This window comes from Megalops cyprinoides, chromosome 21 (assembly GCF_013368585.1).
Source record: "Megalops cyprinoides isolate fMegCyp1 chromosome 21, fMegCyp1.pri, whole genome shotgun sequence".
Classification (NCBI taxonomy): Eukaryota; Metazoa; Chordata; class Actinopteri; order Elopiformes; family Megalopidae; genus Megalops; species Megalops cyprinoides.
The window spans coordinates 10,287,292-10,314,976 of record NC_050603.1 but is presented as its reverse complement, the minus strand read 5'-3'; the positions used below and the strand labels follow the sequence as shown (position 1 = coordinate 10,314,976).

At 43.8% G+C, this 27,685-nt stretch overlaps 1 protein-coding gene across 1 annotated transcript in view; it reads left to right on the top strand.

The window, feature by feature from the left end:
- The window catches only part of susd5 (sushi domain containing 5), a 34,992-nt gene extending 7,307 nt beyond the window's left edge, over positions 1–27,685 (top strand). The window contains exons 2-5 of the mRNA XM_036516160.1: positions 2,201–2,378; positions 13,849–13,967; positions 18,737–18,925; positions 26,022–27,685. Of these exons, the coding sequence (XP_036372053.1) occupies positions 2,201–2,378; positions 13,849–13,967; positions 18,737–18,925; positions 26,022–27,685 (2,150 nt within the window). The remainder of the gene's footprint in view (positions 1–2,200; positions 2,379–13,848; positions 13,968–18,736; positions 18,926–26,021) is intronic.

The following is a 27,685-nucleotide window of genomic DNA, read 5'->3' as shown; positions in this document are numbered from 1 at the left end:
TTTTTTCCCTTGAAACAGTTGCAGCACCTTCACACTGGGGATCTCTGCTAAAAGGCTTCCATAGAGCCAAACATCAGAGTTACCATTTGTTTGTGAAATGAATCTGCTGTACTGCTTTTCGGCGTGCTGAGATACACTGTTCCATCGTATAACAACGCCAGATCACATAGAAAAATTCCCAGCCTTTTATGTTTTTAAAATCTTCTTTGCTCTAATATGCTTCTTTGTGTGGCTTAAACAACTGGGCTCCCTTTCAGAATGCACAATTCTTTGTAAAATCTCCATATGCAACCACCTCCATTACATGATCCATCTCCGGTGCTTTCCTTCACAACACATACCGGTGTACAGCACAGAGATGCTGTCAGCGACGCAGGACTAGTTCTCCTCTTGAAGCTTTTTTCACATCAGTGAAAATGGACTTGGATTCCCTCCATTTGTTCAGATACGTCCTTTGATGCAGTAGTGTAAAATCCCAGACTGCTTTAAAATGTGTGCCTGACCTATGCTGGCAATGTCTGTGCTTCCCTGCATGAGAGACAAGCAACAAAATAGTTCACTTTTTTTTGGAGAGCTGTTCTTTGAGATTGGAGGCTGACTCTATTCATGTCTCCTCACAAGGATATTTTGTGAAAAGACCGGTAGTGGCAAATACATTTTGTCCTGACAACGCTTTTTGTCCTGATTTATAAGATTTATAAGATGCTGTTCTTCAGAAAAAAAAAAACTTCCTCAGAAGAAAGGCGTTTTCATTTTGTAGTTTATTTCAATAACAACGCAACTCATCTTTAAGGCAGCATCACCCTTATTTGCAGCCACTGGAGTCATGTTGTATTGTAACAGCTTGTTTTCAGATCATTCACTTTCTGTATCCCTTTCTGTTAATGCAAACCCTCATATTTTTCTTTTGTGTTCTCTTTATAGTGTCTTCTTATAGTGTGTTCTTTTAAAAAGGCAATGAACATTAGATAATACATTTCTACCTCACTTGCAAGTTGCTTTGGATAAAAGCACCTGCCAAATGAATAAATGTAAATGTAAATGTAGATAGACAAGCTTTTGTCATTGACCCACAGATATCACTGTTCCTGTAACACTCTTCCTGGTCCGTTTTCCTTTTGGTTCTTTCAAATCTGCCGTTAGCTAGCCACTGGGAAGAGGAGAACTGCTTGCTAATGACAGTTACCTGAGTACTTCAATCTCAAAAAAAATTGAGATTGAACTCAACAGTTTGTCTTGGCCACAGAAAGAGGCCATATTCAGCCTGCAGGGCCCTGAGTTTCCTGCTTTATAGCCATTGCGTGAATGAACCCACTCAAATAATTCTCTCCAATCCAAGCCTGAACAAACAAAACAGCATTCAAGATCATCATCTGATACTGTATGGCTGAGAGCAATTATGACGTTACATTACATTACAATCAGAACTTATCTACATGAGAGAAGGAGGCACCCCATTTTTGAGGTTTTGCCAGGAGTCTATTACAATACAATGTCAAAATAATTCTACAACACCCTGCCATGGTTGAGTGTGAGTTGTGTTTGGCGGAGACGGTGCCGGTGTGAGGGTGAGAGTTGTGTCTTGGGGAATTCACATGGGGGATTCTCGAAAGCCTCGCTGACTTGTAAATTTAACTCCAGGGAACCATTTGTTTTAGTGAGACTGGTAACTGAGAGTGAGTGACAGGGTTGACTTATTCCCTATTCCTCAGTGCCACATACATCATAAGCAGCACATGCAGTCCGTGGAGTTACATGACACTTCAGAGCCAGCGCGTGGGGCCCTGACATAGGGACTGACAGGCAGACAGGCAGCCTCCCCCCTAAGTTAAAAACCATAAATTATAAATTATAAAACAGTTTGAAAGCGAGTAATTCTGGCAAGCAGTGGATTGCAGGTTTTCAAAAGGGTTGTAATTTCTGTCAGAGAATTGGACTTAAAATGCATCAGGGCAGCACTAGAAACAGGATATATATGGAGGATTCTCTGAGTTGTTGTTATGATTGTTGTGGTACCTCTGTCTACATTACAAGAGAGAATCAACAGTGCCATGTCAAGCAAAGCACATATTCGTTTAGCAAAAAGACCCACAAAGCATTTTTGGTTTTGAGAGGAAGTATACTGAGGTGAGAGCCTTCAGGGTGTTGTCAATGAAGTTTTGTTTCTGCCTGTCCTCCTCACATGCTTCCTGTCCCCTAGGTCGCGTCTTCCTGTTGGAGACCGCTAACGTGACAAATGTGGCCAGTGAGGGGTCGGTGCAGGGAGCGTGCGAATCGCAGGGTGCCCGTCTGGCTTCCGCGGACGAACTGAGACACGCGGTGACTGAATGTTCCTTCTCAGCCTGCGCCCGTGGGTGGCTGGCTGGCTCCAGCATCGGGTAAGGGCTCCCTCTGTCTGTCCCTGTAACAGAAACCGTCATGGGTGAAATGCATCCAGCTGTTGGGTATGTGGAGGTTTGTGAGCGCTTGTGCACAATCTCAAGTCATTGGCTGCCAAATGAGGTATTTGCTCTGTATTCATCCTCACTGCTTTCCCCCACAGCTGGTGCCCTTATGCACATGTCTTTGGGTATTTCATAGACATATTGAATAGTTGGACCCATTGAGAGGCAGTGAGGATCAATGTCATTTAGTTGGATGAGGTCACTCATTACAAGTCTTCACTAGTGTCCATTTTTAATACTTTGATTCAACACCTCAGAGAACAATCCAGGCAGGTCACAGTCACCTCCCCCTACTGACTGGGAGATGACCATCTCCAAAGCTTCCATTTCATATCAATTGCATGCAACTGGTGTTGGCTTCTTGGTTCAAAGTTCAGAGTCTTTGGAGTACCACCATCATTAACAAAAAGGCATACCATATTACTGTGGATTATTGGAAACATAAGTGTGTAGAAACTGAAGCTCTGAATCTGAATGTAAAAACACGGATTTGTGGGGAAGAGTTTAAAGGGTGCTGGGCATTGGAAACAACAAGCAGCAATATAATTTCCAAGGGAAACAGCAGTAGTTTGTTACCTTGTGACAGTGAACATTATATTTGAAAGGTCGCTGTCTACATTTTATGATTTCACACCTGAACACATTGAACCTGTCAATCTTCATTTTGCTTAGTTTTCTTTTGCATGTTGACACAGCAGTTTTAAAAAGTTTCCTGTAATTATGTGTGTGTGTGTGTGTGTGTGTGTGTGTGTCAGTGTGTGTCCCGCTGGCACATAAAAGACAGAATTAAAGTACATTTTCTGGAGAGCCATGCATTGTGAGCAGGGGTGCAATGCTGGCAAATAGTTTCATTTGCACCTCTGTGATCAGTGGAATTGCAATGTGGCACTTGTAAGTCTCGGCTTCAGTGCTGTGTTCTTCCAATGTTCAGACCAAATGCAGACTATTGTGAAATACACGTAGGTGCCAGACGTTTGGAGGGGTAGCCATAGGTGCAAATCATCACCTAGTTGTACATTACTTGGCATCCTTTGTATCTCTGTGTATCAAGGAAGATTCTGCTTGTTTGCCTGTTCCATACAACGCTCAAGTATAATGCTGAATGAGTTTTGAGCATGGGCTTCAATGTCACAGCAGGAGATGTGAACATATCATCTTCTGGCTGGGAGTCCAGTTGTCTGTCCGCTACTCCACACCACTGCCATAGTCTGAGTTTCTTCATAGTCTGTTTCTTCTCAGCCATTCCTTCATATGATGAAATACATTCTTAAAACACTAGATAATTCTGTTCTGGATCTTGTTATTGATTTGCAAACTTGTTTTAGTTTTTCATTTTAATAAACCTAAATTAGTTTCCAAATGGCAAAACTCAAAATATCCTGGAGTATCCTGGAGGCAATGTAAGGGTGAATGACTGGTCTAATACATTGTGTGCCCTTTGTGTGAGTGGAGGTTTGTGTGTGAAGCTGGAGATCCACTCATACATCCATAATCAAAAATGACAATTTCAGTTTTAATATTCAGAGGCGTGATGGTCTCAACCTGAAGTTCAAACCCCTGCTAAGGTTAGTTCAGCTGGCCCAGAGTGAATAAACTAAATAAAATTATAAACATAAATTTTAAATACTTCTAATAATGTCAAAATAACTTCAGACTGTTAGCTTATCTGTAGTAGTACCCACATACTACCTGCCCACTTTCATGAAGAAGTGCTGCTTGATTAATGTGTACTGATGCAGGTATGAATCTTCACCCACTGTTTACCACCTCTTAAAACACAAGGACCCCCACACCCCTGATCGACTGCATCCAGGGCCATCTGGAGGGTGGGAGCGCACACGTTTTCGCGGTAACCGGCAACACCTTTCGCACCCAGGCACCAAGTTTCACGATGTATCATCCATCTATCACCACTTTTCAATGTAGATATATCACAGTGGGTCCTTCAGCTCCATTTATTTTCCATCATACTCAGCACTCTGATACAAACATGGGATGATATGTATCATGTACATATTAGAAAAATAAAAAAGGCGTTCTTGACATCATGCTTCATGAACTCTAGTGTAGACCCCTTTGTTTGGTACTGTACATTTGTATTGTACAGTTTATCATTCTAAAACATAAACTGTAGCATTTTATTGCATCTCTCTGTTATAAGTATAATAGAAGTTGCCATATTTGGCTCTGTATAAAAGAAGGATGGTTTTCTTCTGACATCAGCCTGAATCAAGCCTCAATGCAATATAGATCCATTGTGTGGTGGAATTTTACATATCTTCAATGTGTTCTGTACATCCTCTCCACGACCTCACTCATTATCGCAAATTACAATTGTTCCCTGTGTCCCATCTGTATTTGATCATATACAGATGTATATGGGTGTAGCTATACATGACTGTACTATACTACACTGTATAGACACAGACCAAAAGTCTCAGATTTCTAATCACATTTTCTGGGGTTGAGCTGAAGGGGGGAATTTTCCCCTTTGAAAGGAGGGGACGGATGTTTCAAACATACATACACTGCCAATGAGTTCATAAGTGCTGTTCATCACTTGAAAACTGCATTAAGTTTAGAGACGCTACATTTGCAAACACTCGTTAATTGTATACAAATTTATAGTGGCGAATTTACCAGAATCACTACAGCAAAATATTGTAGGGTTTAGGACAGACTGTAAACCAGAGGATCCCAAAGGTGAATGGTGAATGAAAGCAGTTTTGCAGAGATTTGCAGACACTGGGAGCCGCAAAAGATAAAAAAATAGCACTAATAAAACTCATAAAACTAAATTAAGTCTAAAGACCCATAGATTTATCTACACATTCAAAATGTGGACTCTTAATTAAGACAGTCACAAAAACTTGTTAATCTGAAGTGAGTAAGACAGAACCCTTACTTGAATGATTAACAAGTGAACTAGCTGCACTAGTAATATACAAAAAATAGCCAAGTAGTCAACTTCACAAATGGGCTTGAATTGTGTCACATGCCCCCCTCCCGGTGGAAAGCGTTTTTGAGTCTTTGTGACAAAAAAAACAGAGTTTTCCTCTGTTAGAGTCAGAACTGAATCAGACTATCCACGCACCCAAGATGGCAGCAGTGTTAAAACTACGATATGAAAAAAGAACTTGAACATGTGTTGAATATTTGGAAGTTGTTGCTGGTCAATTGAATGGATCTTCACACCTCTGACCATTATTGGTCAGTTACTAATCAACGCTGCAATCCCTCCAACCCCGCCCAGCACTCCTGACCCCCATGCACCACACCACACCCCACACCCACTCCCACGCCCCAGGTGACGCAGCACGCACCCGGCTCTGCCATCCTCGTGACTCACCCTCAGCCGTAGGGAGTGAGACACGCAGGGGTGAGGACAGAAACATTACGCACCCCCCCAACGCTATCACCCCCCCCCCCCCCCCCCATACACACGCTACCACCCCCCCACACCCCCTGCCACTTCACACCCACTTCACAAAGTACAGCAAGTGCCAGAATAAGACCCAGCCCCACTCTGAACCCACCTGAACCACAGTTCTCCAATCTGACACTAGGGGCAAAGGAGTGAGGCGGACACAGGATACTAGTGCTAGTTTTACTTTTCCCAGATCACAGGACTGGATGATGGTATTGTGAGGAAAAGACCAAAATATAAAGGCCTCCTAGGTGCCTGAAAAGTACATAGGTTTATAAGTAGTCTAGATGTTCCTGTCATAATATTGATGTCTACAGAAATAGAACTTGAAATGATGATAATGTCACCATCAGGAACAATGGAGAGATGCGTGGGTCACCATCCTCGGTTGCAGTGATGGTGCAGCAGGTTTAATGGTGTGTGAATTGGCGGAATTTTAGCTTGTGCCATTGGGTGAATTATTAATAAAAGCCCTGAAATCCAAAATCCTGGAACCTGAAAGAGGGAATATGCAGGTAATGGTGGCGGTGACCATGAACAGTGATAAATCCAAGTCACATTTGCAGATACTAGACTGCGAATAGCAAACTCACAATGTGCTCTGTTTCAGTACATACTTTGTCTATGTGTTTCACACCTTTGTAATAATTGTTAGAATATATTGGTCTGGTCCAATACAGGGCTGTTCCTGAAATCCCTCCCCCCCTCCCAAATGGTACATCTCAAGGCCTAAGAGACCTGAGCAAATCAAGGGGAATTTGTCAGAGGAGTGAGATTTTTCTCCTGCGGGCTGTGACTGGCCAGGCAAGTTCCCTGCAGCGGGAGAGGAGAATCAGTGTGCAGAACACGCACGAGACAAAAGAATCCTGTTTTCTGGTTCTGAAATAAAAAAAGGAAGCCTCTGCCTTCTGTGGGCAGAATGCTGCTTTTCCTCCTGCCATGCCCTCCTCTGTTGAGTAAGTGTTTCTGTCAGGAGTTTTTAAAATATTCTTCACCTCACACATTTATGATCAGATTTTATGCTATGGAAATAGCATTTCTTTACTGCTCCAGCAGGATACTTTGGGTTTTTTTTTTTAGTACAGTAATGTTCCCATAATATCCCTCTCTCGATGAGACCTCCACCAATGTGTGTAATACCAAAAGAAACCTTTGACATTCCAGATGCCTAATTTTAGAATAATGTCCGTTGGTTTTATTGCCTTGAAATGAACACATATTTTTTTTCTAAAATAAAACACATAGACGCATCACTCTGGCATTTGGTGCTGGGGGAGAGGAGAGCTGGCAGGCCGGGGTGTCGGCTGCAGCTGTTGCTGTGTCTGGCGGACCGCAAACGTGCAGTAGGTGAGCGATGTGAAGCCGCAACGCTGCGGAGGTTCCCGCCGTCACCAGGATTTGGCGTGTTGCCCCCACCACCCCCCCCCCCCCCCCCCCCCCCCCCATCCCCGACGCCGGGCACACTTTGTACTTGGCCCGCCGTCATGGTGAGAGAGCAGGAGCGAGACCCGGGACCCAGGGGAGATCTCCAAGGAACACAGAGACGGAGCTGGGCAATGAGGGTCACTCTTTCCCCTCCGTCCGGCGCTCAAACACATAAGCACTGTGGAGCAGTCCATTTATTATTCATTCTTTCACTTAGTGGATGCTGTTATCCAGAGCAACTTGCAAGGCTAATATGGCAACAATTCATCAGATTCATATCACATGCACAAGGACAGCAGTAACATGACAGCCAGAAGTACAAGCTTATGGGCAAAAAACTGAAAAAATGCTCTCTGTAGGATAAGGGGAAAGTCCCACAGATTCCTGTATGAAGTCAGCTGATCAGATAGGATGTTCCCTTGGAACAGAGTAACAAACACTCTGATGTCAGGCCCAGTATTTTTTTTTTTTTTCAACAAAGCCACATATCTGTTTCATGCCTTACCCTCCACACAGTCCCGGCCAGCTGCAACGCTGATAATCTACCATGAAATTGAATCCATAAGAAACACGACCGGAGTCTATGGCTCTAAGCACGACACCAGCATTTCCTCATCCTCCTCTCTGAGGCAGTCTGTGTATCTTGGCTTTCGTTCTAACCGCTTTTAATTAATGAGGGTTTGATTGATTGTGTTCATTGAATATTGAGCTGGGTTTGACATCACTTAGATATTTATATTAAATCCTAGAAGAGAGAAATGTGCTGAAATGTGTCAGAAATGTGTTTGTGGTAAAAGAAAGACGTAATCAATGTTGTCTGTCCTGATTTTGCGGCACCTGTCATGACTAAGCTGAAATTGTTGTTCAGTTAATCAAACAGCTGGTTGATTTTAATGAATTCTGGTAAATATGGATTGGTATCACTGAATTATGTAATGGGTAAAATGACCAGAACTAAGTATACATGCATACAATATACATACATGTGTAGCTTTCACAAACACATTAATCATATCACACATGTCTTTTACAAAGGATTGTACATACCTGTCAAATGATGTCAAACAAAGGTTAATGTTACACTAGATAAAGAGCTCAAACACTGCACACTAGCCTGCTTCAGATGCCTTCAGATTGCCTCAATAATAATCTCTCACTGCAGTGCGAGCTGGGTTTACTGATCAAACATTTGAGTGTTTCTTTTACACATTCGTATTTGTCCTCACACGTCAGGACAAATAAGTGTGTCAAACAAAAATGTCATGAACGTCATGACAGTGCAACAAAGTTATGTAAGTATGCGTCGAGCAAAATGTTTTCTTGAAGGTAGTTCTGTTGTTCATAGGATTATTAGTACTGTACAAATGAGAGCAGCTTTGTTAGTAGTCTGTATTTCAGTGAGAAAATAACATGGTATTTAAATGATGTGCTAAATGACGTTTAGCAGCTCTAGTGCTGATTCAAGGCAGGTTTGAGAGAGCGGTAGTTACAGTATTGTAAGCAAAGAGAACCCTGCTCACACAGTTTCTGAGGACATGTTTACAGTATATCAGGGAAGAAACTGATTTATAAGCCTGGCCTTGTTTGTGTTTGATGGTATCAGTAAATGGAACCTTACCTTATAATTGTGATGTATGTGTTTTCTTTCCTGGCTCTGCAGCACAAAGGTATGTCGTCACAATGCCCCGTTACACAACTGAGGGTTAGCACCACTGCACAACGCAACCTTCATAGCCATCAGTCAACTGCTGGTTCTCGTGGTAGCAAGCAAAATAGTGTGGAAACGACGGTGCCTCTTGGAGAGGCCAGAGTTTTGAGTTACCTTTTTTTTCTGAACCAGTTACATAAAGCAGTGTAACAGCACATTGTGAAAGTGCAGGTGCATCAGTATGGGCATGTAACACGGGAAAGGTACTCTCATTACCTCTTTGGGTGTCTGCAGGAACCCTTGTCTTTTGTTGTACAGGACAGTTATGTTCTTCTGTAGTAAGTTTTCAGTGAGGTCATTTGGGGAATTGCACTGTTTTTGCAGGCTAAATTAATAAAGACTATAGTTAGTGCTGTTCAATGGGATGTGAGAGTGATTTCAATGCTGAAACAAATTTTGCTTGACAGATAGGCAATCATAAGATATTGCTGGGATCATTTTCAGATAAATCAGATTATTTTCTGTAACAATGTCATGAAAATGATTAATACAGACTGTCTTGCTTTAAAACAGGTGGAATTGTTGCAATTGGCTCCCCTGTGTTGCTCCAGTGATCTCCTGTCATTTGAAAAAAAGCATTTTATTGGAGCAGAGCACAGACAACCTACATTTTTCATGTCATAGTCACATCACAATGACCTGAAGTTGGGGTGACCAATGAGTCATCTGCCTTTATGGCCACTGAGTCTTTGTCAAGAGTGACAACTGCTCATAAGCCAGTGATTCAAAAGCAGAGGAACGCATTTGCTCATGTAGACCATCATTCTCAGGCCAGCGTGAAGACGTTTTCAATGATGACTAAGAATTTGTGAAATTTCCATCTGTTAACGTCACATTTTGCGGCAAGCTCTTAACATACTCCTACTGCGACTGTATGCTGTTGTGCCTAAATAAATGTTCCAAACAAGTGACTGTAAGGATGCAGGCTTCAGTGCAAGAAGCAGGTGGAGTGCTACTGTGACCTTGAGCAAGGTACTTAACATGAATTGCTTTGGGAAATATCCGGCTGTATAAGTGGATAAAATGTAAAATGCAAGACATGGAAGTTGCTTTGCATAAATGAAATTCGCCACGTATTTAATCAATAATTGATATGCTGTGTGGCATGTTATTAAAAGAGTAGGATAAATAAAATGTGGGTGTTGTATTATTATGTGGCTGTGCAGTGGCAGATCTCTTAAAAAGGTCAGACCAATGTTAATAGCTGAAGATTTTAGGCAGCAGTTTGCCATAATTGTTAAGGACTTGAACCTGTAACCAAAAGGTTTCAGGTTTAAATACTCATAGGGCACTGCTATTGATATTTACATTTATTCATTTAGCAGATGCTTTTATCCAAAGTGACTTACATAGGTTACAGTTCTTTACAATGTTATCTGTCTGGATATTTACTGAGGAAATTGTGGGTTAAGTACCTTGCCCAAGGGTACAACAGCAGTGCCCCAGCGGGGATTGAACTGGCAACCTTCTGGTTGCAAGTCTTGCTCCTTAACCACTATGCTACACTGTTGCCCCCCTATTGCACCCTTGAAGAGGTTACTTGATAAAAGCATGTTTAGTTGTATAACTGGTTAACATCCATTAAAAAATTATTTTAAAAAAAACAGTGGAAGCCATACAGATTTCCTCAGAGGAGGACTTTGATCAAATAAATAATAGAGAAGTCTCAGTCTATATGATTTAAATCTTGTAAAGATTTAGATGCTTCGTAAGAAATTTGTGATTTACAGAGGTTGGTAAATTATCACCATTTAACTGTTTTAACTTGATCTTACAGAGGCTGATAAATTATCACCATTTAACTGTTCTAACTTGATCTGGAACATGAGCGCAGGAAGTATCCCGTGAAGGTGATTAAAAATGAATTATTTGTTTTCCCTTTTTCCTTGTGGTTAGCTGTCTCCTTGACACTGGAACAGTTGTGGGTTCAATCCCCAGCTGGACCAGCGACTTTAGAAATGATACCCCCGACCTCATGGCTTGGCAGGCAGTGCTGAAGCAGATGAATTTTGGGTAATGAGCCTGTGATTTTCTGGTCCTTTCTGAGGGATTGTACCTCAGGTATATCAAGCCACTTCATATCAGAGATTGGAATGACCTCTACCCCTAGAATCACCATGTCTTGTACAATGCTTACTTCCTATTACTTTGCTGTCTTCCTTTATGTATTTGCTAACTGTGTTACGGAAGCATTAATCTCAGTCATTGAGATATTGTTTCACAGACATTAAGACCAGAGCTCCCATTCATTTTGGATTTTTACATATAAAATTGCACTGTGGTTTAAAAGGTAAGCGAAAAAAGTAATTTTCTCTATGACCACATATAGACTGCATTGTGGTACACAGTAGCATACTGAGACTACATTGTTCCTTTTTCTTGGGTGATTACATAAAACTTGAGTCTGGGTGAGGTTAAAGGTTGGTCTTACAGTGAGGTGCAGAGTAAGTTAGAGTAAAGGTTGGGGTTAGGGTTAGGGTGAGGGGTAGGGCTTGAGTTTTGTAGAAAACCTGTTTTATTACATAAACCACAAACCCCTATTCCACAGCAATGTCTTTGTACCACTATGTGGATGCGTAGGCATACATTCCAGTGTGTTCACTCTGGTAGATTGTTTTATTGAGATAGTGTTGCCTTGTTAGACATTACATATCATCTGCATACCAATAATTATGTAATTTAAGTTATTTACGTGCTAAACCGATTCAGGTGGAGCCTACATTTCACAGCTACCAATGCTGTACCAATTCCGTTTATATACCTTGCCTGTCTGTCCTGTCTGAGAAATGACCTTTTTAGGCTACTGACATTTTATGCCAATGGAAGAACATGCAGCACTTGCACACAAACATCATTCACAATACACATTTGGAATCGTCATAGTCTGGGAGGCTCAAAAATTCCACTAGTGGTTTAAATGCGTTTATGCTGAGTTGCAGGTCAGAGCTCTTTCTTCAGTGCTGTCGATTTTATGAGGCGCAGTGTAATCATTTGAACAGACAGGACTGCTGACTCATGTTTTTATTGGTCTGGGACAGTGTGTACGACCTTTCTAAAAATGGTTTTGCTGCAAAATTAAACAAAAAATATGTGTAAGCGTATGTTAAAGTATGCATTATTAATACTTCCATGCATGTCGTTTTCTGCATTTACTGTGGAATGTATAAAAATCATGAAGTACAATATATGCTGTACAATTTCTAAAATTACACATGCTGCAGCATTTATCATTAGTGTTTGTACTATTGATATTAGGAGTATCAAAATGTATATTTTTATTGTATGTTTTAACATCATGAGGGACTTTTGTGGATGATGAGGAAGACGATGAGGGGAGAGTGTAGCTCAGTACAATGATGTAATGCCAGCATCAGGACGTTTAGACGAGCAAAGGAAATTGGCTTAAACGTACAGGCTCTCTCTAATGACTGACCACAGAGAGTGACTCCAGTCCGTCTGTTATCACAGCAGCGTGGACTGGACTCCAGTGACACCATCTATAATCTTCACGTTATCAAACATGTACCGGTATGGAGAAATAAAGGGTGGCTGTTTTTGGAAGCGAGGTGACACAGTTACTGCTTTATGCAGAAACATTAGGTAATGCACTGAGCCTTGGAGACCGGGAACACTCCTGGGGACTCTGGGGGGGAAAAAAAGGCCTGGCAGGAGATTTTAATAGCCGTTCTGTGTGTGAGGGCTCTATTCCCTTGCTCCTTTGTCACGGCAGGATATCATTGAGGATACGAAAAGCCCAAATAGCCTGATCATTGATAAGCGGTCTGACTTCGGCATGTGTGAGCTCCTAAACGCCCCTCGGTAATTTAACCCCTCACATAAAACGGAGCTCTCCGGTCCCTGCCCTCATTACGTGCGCCTTGTCCTGCGTGTGCAGTGGGGCTCGTGTTGTCATAATAGCGGGCCAGGGACGGTGATGTCATCTCTGCGGTTGCGTGAGAGAGAGAGAGCGCCAGAGGAGAGCTTTAATCGCCCCTGTCCGGGGAGACCTGGCCTTGTAGGGGAGTGCGGGCTGAGCTCACGTGGGGCGCGGTCATAAAGGGAGGGAGAGCGGAGTCACGGGCGCATGTAACGGGGCACGGCACACGGCTGGGATCCCGCGTGACCGGATCTTATCCTGATCTCTGTGGTGTGATGCGGGCCACATACATGCGCCGTGAGTAGGGGCGCTATTTTGATGTTCCACATCTGTACTTCAGGGAGATGGTCTTTGAGAGTGATTTGTTCAAGACAGGAAACCCACATAACACAAGCTTTGCAATAACAGCAAAGGCAGCTATTAACGTTTCAAAATCATGAGTTTGACAGAAGCCGTTTTACACATCCCACCCTCTACCACTTCTCCCCACCTCATCCCAAACCCTTGGTGCTTTTTTTTTGTTTTTGCATATTCTTTGTTTGCTCTTATTTTGACTACTTACAAAAGATGTTGTGTAGGTATGAAAAATAAATGTGTACCATATGTCAACTGTTGCTCTCTGTACACAGCCAAAATAAAGTGCTTTTGGTTGCATGCATCATGCAGATATTTTGTTCTTTCTGTTATACTTCTTTCTGTCAGGTACCTGAAAAAATGTGAGGTGTGTGTGTTTCTTTTGTATTCAGTTACCTGGAATTTATCATTCAATCCTTCGAATGAGAAGAATGGATTCTTACCTTAATATAAAGATTTGTCTGATATTTTAGAATCATTATTACTGTGCCGGTTTAGCAAATTCAGGAATACAGCGTTTATGAACACACAAAGGTTGTGACATGTCATAGGATGCGTGTGAGGTGAGCGTGCTGTGGAGAGATGTGTGACGTGGTGCTATCCTCCCCTGCAGGACCACAGTGTGCGGTAGTGTGGGCGGCGGTGTGCAGGCCGTGAAGGTGGTGGACGTGAAGGTGGAAAACGCCACCGCGCTCGCCGGCCAGCTGGACGCGTTCTGTGTCAAAGACAAAGGTCAGTGTTTCCAGCTCCGGTCCGTGCGTCTCTAGGTGCCAGACAGCTCAAAGAGAACGCCACTCAGAGGACAAAGTGAACTGCGCTTAGATTTAATCTGGCCCTGGAAGTCTATTGCCTGACAAGATTAGTGTCACTTGTAGAGGAGCATAAATGGAACTAATAATGTTGTGTGGGTTACAAAGAAAAGGTAACTCAGCCTTATATTCAGCCTTGACTTCAAAGGGCTCCATTTGTGTGCAGGTTAATTCAGAATGCCCCCTAATACTGATGAAAATGAACTCTTTTTTTTATTTCTGGTATGTACCATATTTGCAATTACATTGAGCACTGCAAGGCTCAGTGTTCACAGTGACCACAGTGTTCATCTTAACAAAAAACAATGCTAAAAATCATTTACAAAAATATGCCCCACTTCATATACACTAATGCAAAAAGCATTTTGCCACTTTAGAGTTGAAAACAAAACAAATGTAGGCGTTTTTCCCAGAGAAAATACAGCAAATGCTGGTGGAGTCAATTAACCAAAACACCTGCACGTCAAGCACACAAAGTCTGTTTATTTCCACACATTGCAATTCTGTAATTTGGCTGACAAAACTGAAATGTCACTCAGTCCAAATAGGCTTTTATTTGTAGTCATTCTGAAAGTCTGTAGTCATTCTGAAAAACACTGAAACATTCACCAGAATGTCAGCAAAAAAAAAAAACACTAAAGAGAAGGGACTTAATTTATGGTGGAGCAAACGTGAATTTTCCAACAGGCAAAAATGACAGCTACCTTACCATCCAGACTCTGAGTGGGGTTATTCATCATCAATAACAGCTACAATATCCATCCCCTGCTGGAGATATTTACAAAGACTGTCGTCTTTATGTAATCCGGTGGGCTCTGAATGGCACAGTGTCCCACACCTCACCGACAGCTTTTAATCTTGATTAAAACCGTATCCTGCGCAAATAAATGATAAATAGCTTACATAACTTGGAGTGGTCATCGGGCGACTGGCTCTCAAAGGCCTGCCTTTAAAAGCCATCCGCTGGCAGAGGGTGGTGGTAAACAAACATTCGGATGTCTCGGCCCCGCGCGCGCTCTGCCGGTTCCTGTCCCGTGGTCCCGGGAAGGCCGCGGCATTTTTCGGGGCTTGTCGGCACTTTTATCCCAGTGATTAATATCAAGTGTAATTTCATTTGATATTAGATGATTTGCTTAACAGGGACAAAAAAAAAAAAATTCCGTCTTAAAAAAGATTGGAAGCTACCCAAGATTGGCCTGAGGGGGCTCTCTTTAAAAAAAAAAAAAAATAAAAAAAAAAAAACAAGAACAAGCCAGCGTTCTTACTTTCCAGAACCCCCCCCCCCTCCCGCAAGATGTCAGGATATCAGGACTGGGCCCAGATCCAATTTAACACACTGGAGCCTGAGACTGACATGTTGGAATTGTTAAGAATGCTCCATCTTATGTTGTTGCCAGGCCCCACTGCAGAGTGTTAGCCTTTACCCTGCTGCAGAGTGTTAGCCTTTACCCTGCTGCAGAGTGTTAGCCTTTACCCTGCTGCAGAATGTTAGCCTTTACCCTGCTGCAGAGTGTTAGCCTTTACCCTGCTGCTATGCATAGGAGCAATAGTCATATCGCTCACCAAAATGGACGGGCCTCTAAATGTCTGTGCACAGAGTGAGGATTTGTAGGGAGCAGCTGCTGAGGGTTGAGCACAGTAAATGGAGTGAAACGGAAACACTTGTGCATAGAAAAGAGAAGACAACGCTTCTAAGAGAGCAGTTACAAAGGTTTTTTTTTAGCCATAAGAGGCCCACCGTTGTTACTTTAATTCTGAAGAAGTGACATAACTGCTGGAAAGTCACCTGCACACTGGCTCTGCGTAGTGATGGCCGAGTGAGGCTTTATGAACCCCAGAATGGGTGGACCTGCCATGTTCCTCACTGACCCATACAGACTACTCTTAAGAGTTTTCATTCCACTGTAAAAAAAAAAAAAAAAAAAAAACCACAACTGGTTAAAATCTGTGAGCCTTCAATAGCGCATAATAGGTCCATCCATTTTGGGCTCCATTAAGCCTCATTCTTCCGTTACCAGTTCAGCCCTTAAAATAAACCCTCGTTTCTGGAGGGAAGCGTAAGGACATAACTGAGAGGTGAAGTAGCCACTGGGGTATGCGGATGTGGCTGCTTTAAAGAGGGGCTGTGTTCGAGCTGCCTCTGCCGGAGGGATACCCAGAGAAGCATCTCCAGATCTCGCTTCAAGTCAGATGTCAGCAGTGAGATGGGATCGCAGTTTATCTTGATCTCTCCTTCAGAGCTGTGTCTGGGACAGATAATCGCAGCCCACTGAGGAACCAATCCCAACCAAAGCCAGCTTACTATCAAAAAGGCAGGTTCCATGCCTTTTATACTGACTAAATCTTCCTGTCTGTGCACATATTCAGTACATTATTGTCATTTAGCAAACAATCTTATTCAGAGCAACTTACATATGTTACAATTTTTATGTTACCCATTTATACAGGTGGATATTTCCTGAGGCAGTTGTGGGTTAAGTACCTTTGCCCAAGGGTACAGCAGCAGTGCCCCAGCAGAAAATCAAACCAGAAACCTTTTGGTCACAAGCGCTGCACCTTACCTCTGTGCTACAATGCCGCCCCTATTCATAAGGAAACAGGTTCCCTGCAGCATATTCATTTGTAGTGTTAAACACATCTTAGTAACAAACCCTCTCTATGACCTTTCCGGCAAATACAGACACATTTGTACCAAACCCAAAGAAGGAATTAATCAAATTCCTTAATGCCCTCATGTCCTCAGTCATCCACAACATCTATCAAGCTGCTTACAGGAATCATGTTCAGCACGGCCCAAAGCAAACATTTAGTCAACGCAGCCCTTTAAGTTGTGCAGTGTGTCTGCAGTGTTTATTGAGTAAATCAAGGACAGGATAATCCAGAGCCAGCTGGGTGTTTGCTTTGGTCATTTTCCTGTTTATGTTTAAAACTGCAGCCATTTTATTCCATTTCAAGTCTGTTTAATGTATGTGTGTATGTGTGAGACCGTTACTTTCTCCAAAACAAAGATGTCAAAAATCATATCAACATTTATGTCTCGGCTTGGATTAATAGGATTGATTGGATGAGGTTTTCACCTGCATTTTTTGTCAATCTTTTTGTTATTATTTTTACTGTATATAATAGTTTAATTTTGTTATATTTCTGTTTAGTTCATTTACTGACATACTCAGTTATTGATACGTAATAATTCATAAATGTGTATATTTTATCTGAGTGACAAAAGGGCATTACTGAATTTTGACTGTAAATAAATATGTGAGAGATCTACAATGCAGTGAGTTCAGTTTAAGGATATCAGAATATGTCCTTTGTAGTCTAGTACATGACACACTTGACTAGCACGGCATCTAGTCAAGATAGCATTGCTTCCCTGTATGCATTTGTTTGTGTATCATTAAAAATGATCCCATCTACCAAAGAGAAGAAAATAATTTGATCGATAAACTATGATTATGTATGGATTAGCCGCTGATTCTTTAGGGGAATTACATGTAACCACTGGGGCATGTTGCAGAACAAATTTCAGGGAGCGCCCAGCTCGTCGGGGTGCTGTGTGAGAATCAATGAAATAAAACACCTGCTGAAACTGTTTCCTCAAACTTACAGACAGACAGACACAAATAAATAACTGTTAGATTGAAGGAATCTCGTATGTTTAGTATTTGTCTCAAATGTAGGCGAGATGTGGCTCAGAGAACAGGCACAGATCAGGAAGCCCCCTGTTAATTAAAGCAGTACCCTTGTGTGGTAAACCACAGCTAAGCAGACAGGCCCATTGAGCCCACTGCAGCAGCCCCTCCCCCCCCCAACAAATGTCAAGCTCAAATATCTGAGCAAATTTAATCTACCTACATTCTCCACATACTGCATTCAGAGACCAGGCTTGGAAATTTTCCATGGCTATGGAATAGCAGGCCTTCTTTGGGGCTTTTCAAAGATGTGATTTCCCTATATGACGCTGTAATTGGACAGGGGGCAACATTTCTGTCATGTTTTACCTTTGGTGCTGTCATGCAAATTGCTTTGAACACAGTTTAACCACAGTTGTAAAAATAAACGGCCCCGTTTGGGCTTAAAATTGCAGTTGCTTTGTTGGAATTTGACTCCATGTGAGATGTTCAGAATTTTCAATGGTACGAAACAAAATAGCACAGGCGTGTGAAGCTTGATATATTTTCAGATGATGTTTCCATTGACTTTTTTGTTGCCAGATGACAACCAATCAGGCTCCCTGTCTCAGCTGGACTCAAAGTTTGATTTGGTGCTCCAGAAAGACTCTCACAGATATTTTATTTACTGAAGTAATATTCAATAATATTAAAAATTATATATTAATGCATATACTGTACATGAAAGTGTTCTGATGCTCTGAGTCATTGTGAATATTTATGGTGTGCTATTTAGGTATCTGGGTAGGTTGCACAAGTTAACTTGTGCGCTCACACTCACAGGTGTTGTTAGCCTGTTCTGACACTGTTCCTCATTTAATTTGAATGGATACCCTTCTGTTCTCTTGTGTTGTAAGTTGCTCTGGATAAGAACGTCTGCTAAATGAATGTAATGTAATGTAATGTATGGAGAATAGAGGGAATGTAGAACTTGCAGTCTGTTTCATTCTGTGGTTTTCTATAATGAATGAAGAGGTGGCCTAATTTTTTTTTTTTTTTTATTAATTTTCAATTTGGACAGGTGACCCATGTGGGGACCCGCCCTCCTTCCCGCACACCACCCTGCAGGGGCACACGGGGTTTGAGATGGGGGACGAGCTGTTGTACACCTGTATACCGGGCTACGTCATGCCCAACGGCCAGACCGCCTTCAGCCTGTTGTGCGACAGCTGTGGCGAGTGGTACGGCCTCGTCCAGCTCTGCGTCAAAGGTGAGAGGTGGGAGGGGCGGGGGGGGGGGGCGGGGGGCGGGGGGTGGGCAAACTGGCGTGAAGGAGCCTTAGGAGCTTCTTTGTAGATTGAGGGGTTGGAGGCAGCTCCAGTCTTGGGGCCAGCGCCCCCCCGTTCCACATATTTTCCACCAGCCTCAGCCCTTAATTGTTTCATTCAGGTCAATACACTATGTTACATTACATGCGGTTAGCAGAGCGACTTCCCGCCTAAGTTGAATGAGCTGCAGTGACAGCGGCTAACAGCACTCCCAGACCAGTGAGTGTGAGCATAACACCATTCAAGCCCTACCACAAGTTAACTGGTGCGACCTGACTAGACAAGGGAAGCCAAGTATACTACCATACATCAGTCACTACATAACAGAATCCAATCCACATCACAGTCATTTTTATTTTTGCATGTGGCCCCCTCACGTTCAGTTCTAGGTATAACAACCACACACTATAGTACTGGAACCCGGCTAGCACAAGCTGGAGCCACAGCTAGCTGACCCCAGCACATCAGCATCAGTCTTTTCCCATTCCATTATCTGAACTGTATCACATGACATCGCACTGAATGTTGGCGTCAGCAACTGTCTGGACTATGTTTGCTGTCCACAGATGAAACTTCCCCACTCAATATTGCTCCAGTCTACCTCTGGTGTACTCCTGTCTCCCTTCCTGAGTTTTTAATGGATGCAGTGTAGTTACTTCAGCTTTCCCACTCCACCCACAACTCAGGAGTAAGCAGGCCAAAACCGGTGGTGTGAGTAGGCTGAGCTGACGAGTGTTGCCACGACAGAAAAGATTTTGGAAAACCACCCACAACCTGAGCTAATCCAGCCAGCCCGGTTCCAGTGGAAACTCTACCCTCTAGCCTGTGCTCTAAAGTGGAAGTATAATGATCCCACCTGGTTTCAGTTACAACATTGGAACAGTGGCATCACTGGTTAATTGAAAGGTAGCTCTAATACCTGTATGACTCCAGTCCTGCAGGACTGGCACTGCTCATCTCTGGGTGCCTATGTCCTGATCCTAGGTCTGCTTTTTTGCATATTGAGCTGGGTCTGAATTATGGAGTCAATCTTGTTCTGATCATGGATCCACTCTAGAGGGAAAAAAGTAGCGCCTTGGATTGTTTCTGACAGCAGCAACGTATTACATCAACACATCTGAATGCTATAGTATGTATGATCACCTGCCCAGTATTTGTAAGTTCTATATTTATATCTTTCCCTAAAGTTTACTTACAGAATGGAACCAAGGGACATTGTTTGTTGGAACATACTGAGAACATACCACATACCTGAGCACATTTACTGAGCCTGAGGACTTATATGTGTGTGTGTATCTGTGTGTGTGTGTGTGTGTGTGTGTGTGTGTCTGTCCGTCTATCTGCCTGTCTGTGTATGTGTGTAAAAAGAGGAGTAAAGGGTAGAATATTTTCCTTTTATGTCATGAAAATCCCAGGTCAGGGATGGCCAACCAGAAGCATCACATCCGTTCCTCATTAACAACAGTAATTACTGCTGGGAGATAGTGTGAGGAGGAGCAGGATGTACCACCAATAGGATGCCAGAGAACCACCTCCGGGAGAGGAGATTGTGCCGGCCGCCAGGCACCTCAGGATTTCCCCGTCAACATCAGCGTGTTTGCTGAGGGAGATGTGTCAGGGCCCTGAGAAGTTATTATTGGCAGCGCTGCCCGTCTCCTCCAAGGCCTGCAGTCTGGGATACTGTTAAGAGAGACAGGGGGAAAAGACCCATCTCCACTGCAGAGCTGGAACCTGGCTGGCTCGTTATTAGCCTTTTCCACTGTAGAGCTGGAACCAGGCTGGCTCGTTATTAGCCTTTTCCACTGTAGAGCTGGAACCTGGCTGGCTCGTTATTAGCCTTTTCCACTGTAGAGCTGGAACCAGGCTGGCTCGTTATTAGCCTTTTCCACTGTAGAGCTGGAACCTGGCTGGCTCATTTTACCCCATTTCCACGGCAGAGCTGGAACCTGGCTGGCTCATTATATGCCTTTTCCACTGTAGAGCTGAAACCACTCTGGTTTGTTACACCCTTTTTTTTTAACTGTGAAGCTAGTATCAGGCTGGTTCATTTTTTTTCCTTTTCAAATGTAGAGCTAGACCCAGGCCGGCTCATTTTACCAATTTTCCACTGCAGAGCTGGAGCCTGGCTGGTTCATTATATCCCTTTTCCACCATATAGCTGGAACTGAGCTGGCTCAGTTAGTTTTCATTATTTTTGTTGTCCTTGTTGAACAGACAGATTACTGGTGCTGGCCTACATCAGTAAAATCAGTAAGCTGTGACTGGCAAAATGAGTAAGCTGTGAGACTACATTGCTTCTGTTGGTGCTCATAAATTATGAGGATGAAGGAGAGGAAGAATCCACATTGTTTGACTGTTCCAGAGTAAAGTGTGTGAGCTGTGTATAAATTGTATACATTTGATGAATGTATATTAACACAATGTACCTGTGTGGACTTAACAGCATCTCACACAAATAGTAAGATGGAAAGTTTTTCCAGTGTTTTATGTATGGTTTATGTATTGTTTAAACTTTTATTTGAATCAGACTTCAGAAAGGTTAAATGGATATGAATGAACGGTTCTTGATGAAAAGATATGATGGTTGATATTTCTGGGATAGATAAGTAAAGCATGTTTTAAACAGCTAAATTACTTGACCTTTTTGGGTTTTTCGATCTTATTTAAATAATGTAAATTTATATGTTGCTTTATTGATGGTCTGCTGGACCTTGCAATGTAAAATACTGTATGGTTTATAGGTCTTTGAATATGAGGGTATGACACCTTGAAAAGACTTATAAAGCCTGAATTTGTTACATAGATATGTGTGGATGCCCTGTGAAGTCTACTTTTGTAAAGGGAAAACCTCTGCCTTGAACTGCACACAGTATCCAAGCAACTGTCTTTATCTGGGCAGCGAAAGTAATATCCATGGAGGTTTTGTTAACTGTACCAAATTTTTATTGAACTTCAGATTACACAACACTGCAAATGCTGTTAGTTTAACAATATTTGATTTTTAAATAAAAAATTTACTGTGTGAAAAATATAGAAGCTGGCATTTTGAATCAATAGATTATACAAACACATTGGTCTCTATGTGCATGCCATTTCCACGCCAGAGAAATCAGAAGTTCACTGTTTCTCACTGCTTGCTTTAGTAAATACAACCTCAGATCCACCGATCCAAACAAAAATATCTCCATGTTGAAATGATGGGGTGATCAGTGGTCCAGGATCAGAATTACAGGACCTCAAACTGTTGATTTAAACTTTTGCACACGTCCAAGGTGTTGAGTCCGTTGGGGGAATTTATTTTCCCATTCCAATAAAACTGCATGCAATGACTATGAGGAGTATGACATGAATGAATTCATAGGGGTGGCAGTGTAGCACAGCAGTACGGAGCAGGGCTTGTAACCAAAAAGTTGCTGGTTCGGTTCCCCACTGGGGCACTACTGCTGTACCCTTGGGCAAGGTACTTAACTCAGAATTGTCTCAGTGAATAACCAGCTATATAAATGCATAACATGTAACAAATGTAACCTATGTAAGTTGCCCCAGATAAGAGCTTCAGCTAAATGATAATAGTGTAATGAATTGGGAGATGTGTGATTTTTCTCAAAGCCACTCATATTTTGGCGGGGGCAAAGAACACAAGAATTACAGAAAGTTAATGGGGTGTACTCATTTAAACTTACCTGTAAGTGCACTCAGGAAGGGTATTTCAGATTTGATTCTTGCTGGTATCTGGATAACATGACTGCACTGAGAATGAGTAGCCTCACTCCCGGGGGGGGGGGGGAATCCAGAATGTTCCGTTCACTGTACTCTTTGTATTTAGTCGCTGATCCACCAAATGGAGCAGAGAAGAGATTTGCACGTCGATGCAGTGTAATGTACGCAGGGATTAGGTCACAGCCGTGAGGCGAGCGCGCTTGTGTAGGGTTTCGTGCCAGCCAGGAAAACCGCTCCAGCCCGCGTCCTGTTTCCTCTCCTTTCCCCCGCCGGTGAAAGGCGGCTGTGTTCTGCCCCGGCCTGCGCGGCCATCTCGTGCCGCTGTCTCTCCGGCTTGCCGGGTGAAAAAGTCCAACCCCTGGAGCTGAGAGGAACAAGAAACTCAAAACTCAAAAGGCGAAGCCTCGGGTTGGCAAGTGAAGGTTTCCATTCAGACGTGAAGAAAGAAGGACTTCTCACAAAGGGAGTCCCAGCGTTGTCACTTTAGTGGTTTAAGGCTCCTATGTCAAACCAAGAAACCCCACCTGTGGGAATACCTATTATGTTATATAAACCTTGTCACTCATGACCTTCTTCTATTGGCCGTGGCTGTCAAACGAGACTACAGGTGACCAATTAGCTTTGCTGATGAAGCCCACCTGCCCATCATGTGACGTAAAAATGGATCAGCCTTGAAAAGACCTTGATTAGTGTTCCTTGCTGTCCTACACATGCTAAGGTTCTCTATTTCCCAGACAGTCTAAAAAATGTAAGGCCTTTGTTTTTATATGGGAATGTGGTTCAGACTGACTTGCAGTGCTTATTGGGAGTCATTCTTGATGATGGAATGCAAAATGGCCTTCACACCAAATTATTTATGCAGAGTGATACTGATAAAAATACTGGTAAAAAATGAATTCAAAAACATTAACTTCGAAAACGAAGCAATTTATTGATGACAAGGAAAACATTGTTGAAATGTCCATTTCCCTAATGGGTAGACAACACACAGAATTCACATTTGGTAGAGTAACACAATTATGCAGTAGTATACTGTAGAATCACATATAATAAAGCTGTCTAATGAGAAAGTGGGAAAGTCGAATGAAAAGGCCAGCACATTGCAAGAAATGCCACAATTAATTTCTGTTCCTCCATCTCTGTTTCCACCCAGCCCTGGTCTCAGCGTTACTCCTGAGATGGATGCTATCCTGTATCAGCTGATGCTTGAGTTATTGAATTATTAGTGTTACCATCTGATTAGCTGGGGGACTTATTACTGCAACTGACACCCCCCCCCCCCCCCCCCCCATCAAAACACATCAAAAAACGTGTAGTTTTTGATCAGCAGATGTCCTAATTTTGGGGATGATTTACATATGTTTTACACACTATATGTTTACACAGCTGAACACTTTCAAGACTGAGGCAGCACTGTCCCACCCTGGATTACAACCCTCAGCCTCTCAATTTGCGAGCCCAGTTCTCTAATGACTACTCCAGAGAAGCCCTCCCCACCAGTGCCCAGCGGAAATATAGTCAAGTCCTCCGAGAAAAGCCGCAGAAACCCAAAGCTTTAAATGCTGCGGCTACAAACGGCTGCCATGACACCTCTGTGCCAAATACCGGCCCCCGGGCTCAGCCTGCGTGTGTAAACGCCGCGCTGGACTTCAGAGGGTCTCGGCGGGAAAACACCCGGTGCACCTTGCTTTGAGTATGACCGGGAAGGGAGCTGACCCCCCCCCCCAACAGCACTGATCCCGGAACAGCCTGGCAAGGCCCTGTCTTGTGATTCCGGTGATCAATGGCCAAACCCCTCTGTTTCTGTCATAGCTTCTGTTGTGTGTCACAGACTTCTGCTCTGCTGTGGGTCCTAACACTGCACACGCACATCTCAAGGGTGTGTAATGCATTTTATTAGAGTCTTACTGGATAAAAACAAAGGACTAACTTTAAATTAGATGCATGAATAACTACACATTTATAAAGATATTTAAAGTAAGGACCAAGCAGTGTTACATTAACAAACAGCCAACCAACCAGTAATAAGGTGCTTTGAGGTCAATAACCTGAGCCTATAGGGATTGCAGGTTTGATTCCCAACTGGGACATTGCCATTATATCCTTGAGAAGGCGCTTAACCTGAATTCTTGTTGCAAATATTCTGATGAATATTCTATGATATTCTATGATATTCTGATGATAAGCTGATGATATGTAAAATGTGAGACAGTTAAGTAACCTTGGACAAGCCCTCTGCTAAGGTAACTATGTAACGAATACTTATTTATTATGAACTAGTTGTTCATTATAGATGTAAATGATAAAACATTATTGTAAGGTACCTTATTATATTGTAAGGTATTGAACCATGGTGCCTTTCCAGTGCTTCATCTGTATAATATGAAGGGAATTTTGACAAATCCAGATCATCACAGAAGGAGTGCAGGACAAATCTTGGTATTGGTACGCATTCATGCGTGTGTCCTAAGCTCACTCTCTGAAATGGAGACTCGACCAACATTTTTGTACAGCCTCAGAGTTAAAAAAGAAACCCGGAGTTGCGGTGGCCATTACTCTTACTCTTCCATGGAAAAAGCGATTCCTCCAAATTTAATCTGAAGCACGTCAGAGTCCAGTGTGGGATGGACAAGCGCATGGTAACCAGGGCAGTAACGGACAGCCAGGCATAGCAACAGTTCAGTTAGTTCAGTTGGAGCAGTGTCTGCTGCAGTAGAGGAATCTGCTATTAGCACAAGAGCACGCTCGAGAGGCAGCTCCCGTGAGAACGAACGCCTCAGCCGGGTGTGTTGCTGCAGAGTGTGTACATTACAGCGAGTGTCACTCGCCAGCAGCACTTTATCCATCTCCTGTTCTTTTCCTGTAAGCCACCCACATTGACCGCTGTGTCAGTGACACATGCACATGATAACACAGTACTTATAAAAGTTAACGCTGTTTGTGGCCTGTGTAATTACGCTTGTGTAACTACCATAACATGTATTTACACAGTAATTACTGTGTAGGTACATGGTAGTGTGTATGTGTGAATACAAGTACAACTACAATGGTATTAGGGCCACCAGAATGGAAGCCATTTCCCATATGATTAACACCGAAAGGTGTAGTAGCCTTCTGACTGTTTTGTCTTTTCTTGATTTCTGAAAAAAAAAATTGATAAATGTATAATGCAAGTTCCAAATGTTTATTTCAATATTTCAGCAAATGTTAACAAACATTTCTTTGCTTGTTTCGAATGTAGTGTAGCTGATTTCTCTGCAGTGAACATTTTAATTATTATAACCACTATTTAACAACACACACTTTTGTTCTTCACAGATGAGAAAGAGGCCCACATCGATTACGAGGACAAGTTTCCTGACGAGACGCACGTGTCCTTTGAGGATGCGGAGGAGGAGCATGAGGAAGACCACGAGGAGGTCCATCTTGGCGACAGAACGCTTGAGGGACCAGAAGGCGCCGAGCACGATGGCGTGGACCACGAGGGTGTGGAGCAGGAGGATGTCACCCATGTGGGCGTGGTCCATGTGGACTACGAGGGCTTGGAGCAGGAGGGAGTGGCCCACGATGGTGTGGACTATGAGGGCAGGGAGCAGGACGGCCTGGCCCAGGAGGACATGGAGCAGTACGGTATGAGTCACGAGGGCGTCGAGCAGGACAGCGTGGTCCATGAAGGTGTTGACCAGGAGGGCACTGAACAGGAGCCAGGCTACCAGCCTGAGGAAGAGGTGCCTGTGGCTGAGGAGGAGCAGCAGGAGGAGGGAAGAGTGGAAGTGAGCAGGGAGGTGACAGAGGGACAGGTGGAGGAGGTGGAGGACTCTACAGACAGAGTAAGCCAACAGCCCACCACCGTCACAGATGCCCCGGTGTCCCTGCTGAGCCAGAAGCACCTTTTCTGGTTCCCCTCACAGACGTGGGGAGCGGAAGACACGAGGGAACCAGTCGGCAAAGGGACCGTTAACACCCCTGCCAGGGGCGGCGACCACACCGAGGTGAAGACGTCAGTCGTCGACACTGAGGGCACCACCACCCTACAGCAACCACACGACCTCCCTGTGGGTGTCCCTTCCAAGGAACCACAGAACGACACCAGGGAGGCAGTCGGAGAGTCGGTGGCCAGCAGTGACGAGTCCTGGCTGGACGGGTACCCCATCACCCAGGAGGCCGAGATGGACGAGGAAGACGGTGAGAAGGTTGGGGGTGGCTCCACAGAGGCAGAGGGGGAGGAAGAAGGAGAGGAAGAGGAGGATATTCGGCAAGCGACGGACAGCCCCAACCACGTAGAGATTGGCCAGCCCGGCGCCTCTCCTTCAACTCCTTCCACCGACTTCACCCAGATTGTGGCGTCCCCTACCCGGCCTGTGGATTACGGCATCAAACATGTACCCATGGTCCTGACGCCCACCTCCGCCCCAGAGAATGTAAGCAGCAGTGTGGAGGATGCAGGGCTGGATATAACCACCACACCCTCAGTGGTAGAAGAGGCTGACACCACCCCTGTGGCTGCTGCCTTGCCCGACTCCGGCATCCGGGATCGCGGGGCCACGGTGGCCCCCACAGCCTTCTGGGGCACCACGGAGAGCCTCTACCCCTTCCTCGACCACCTGCCAGGCCCCACAGAGCAGGAGGAAGTCACCGCCCCCTACCAGGAGCCTCAGGAGAGCGCCACCGGTTCGCCGGACGAGTTTGCGGGAGTCCCCGGCCTGTACGACGAGCGCACGGAGAGCAACCTGACTCACGAGGGGACTGGGGCCAAGCTCCTGCCCACGGAGGAGCCCTGCATGGGGGACGCGTGCCCCTCAGGGACGGGCAGGGGACCCCTGATCGCCATCATCATCGTGGCCATCTGCGCCTTGGTGACGGCCGCCGCGGTGGCTGTCTGGTGCTACAAGAAGAGGCAGCAGAAAAGCTCCGTCTACAAGATGAATGGCAAGGGCCAGAGCAGACATCCCCAGCAGATCGAGATGCAGCAGAAGGTTTAA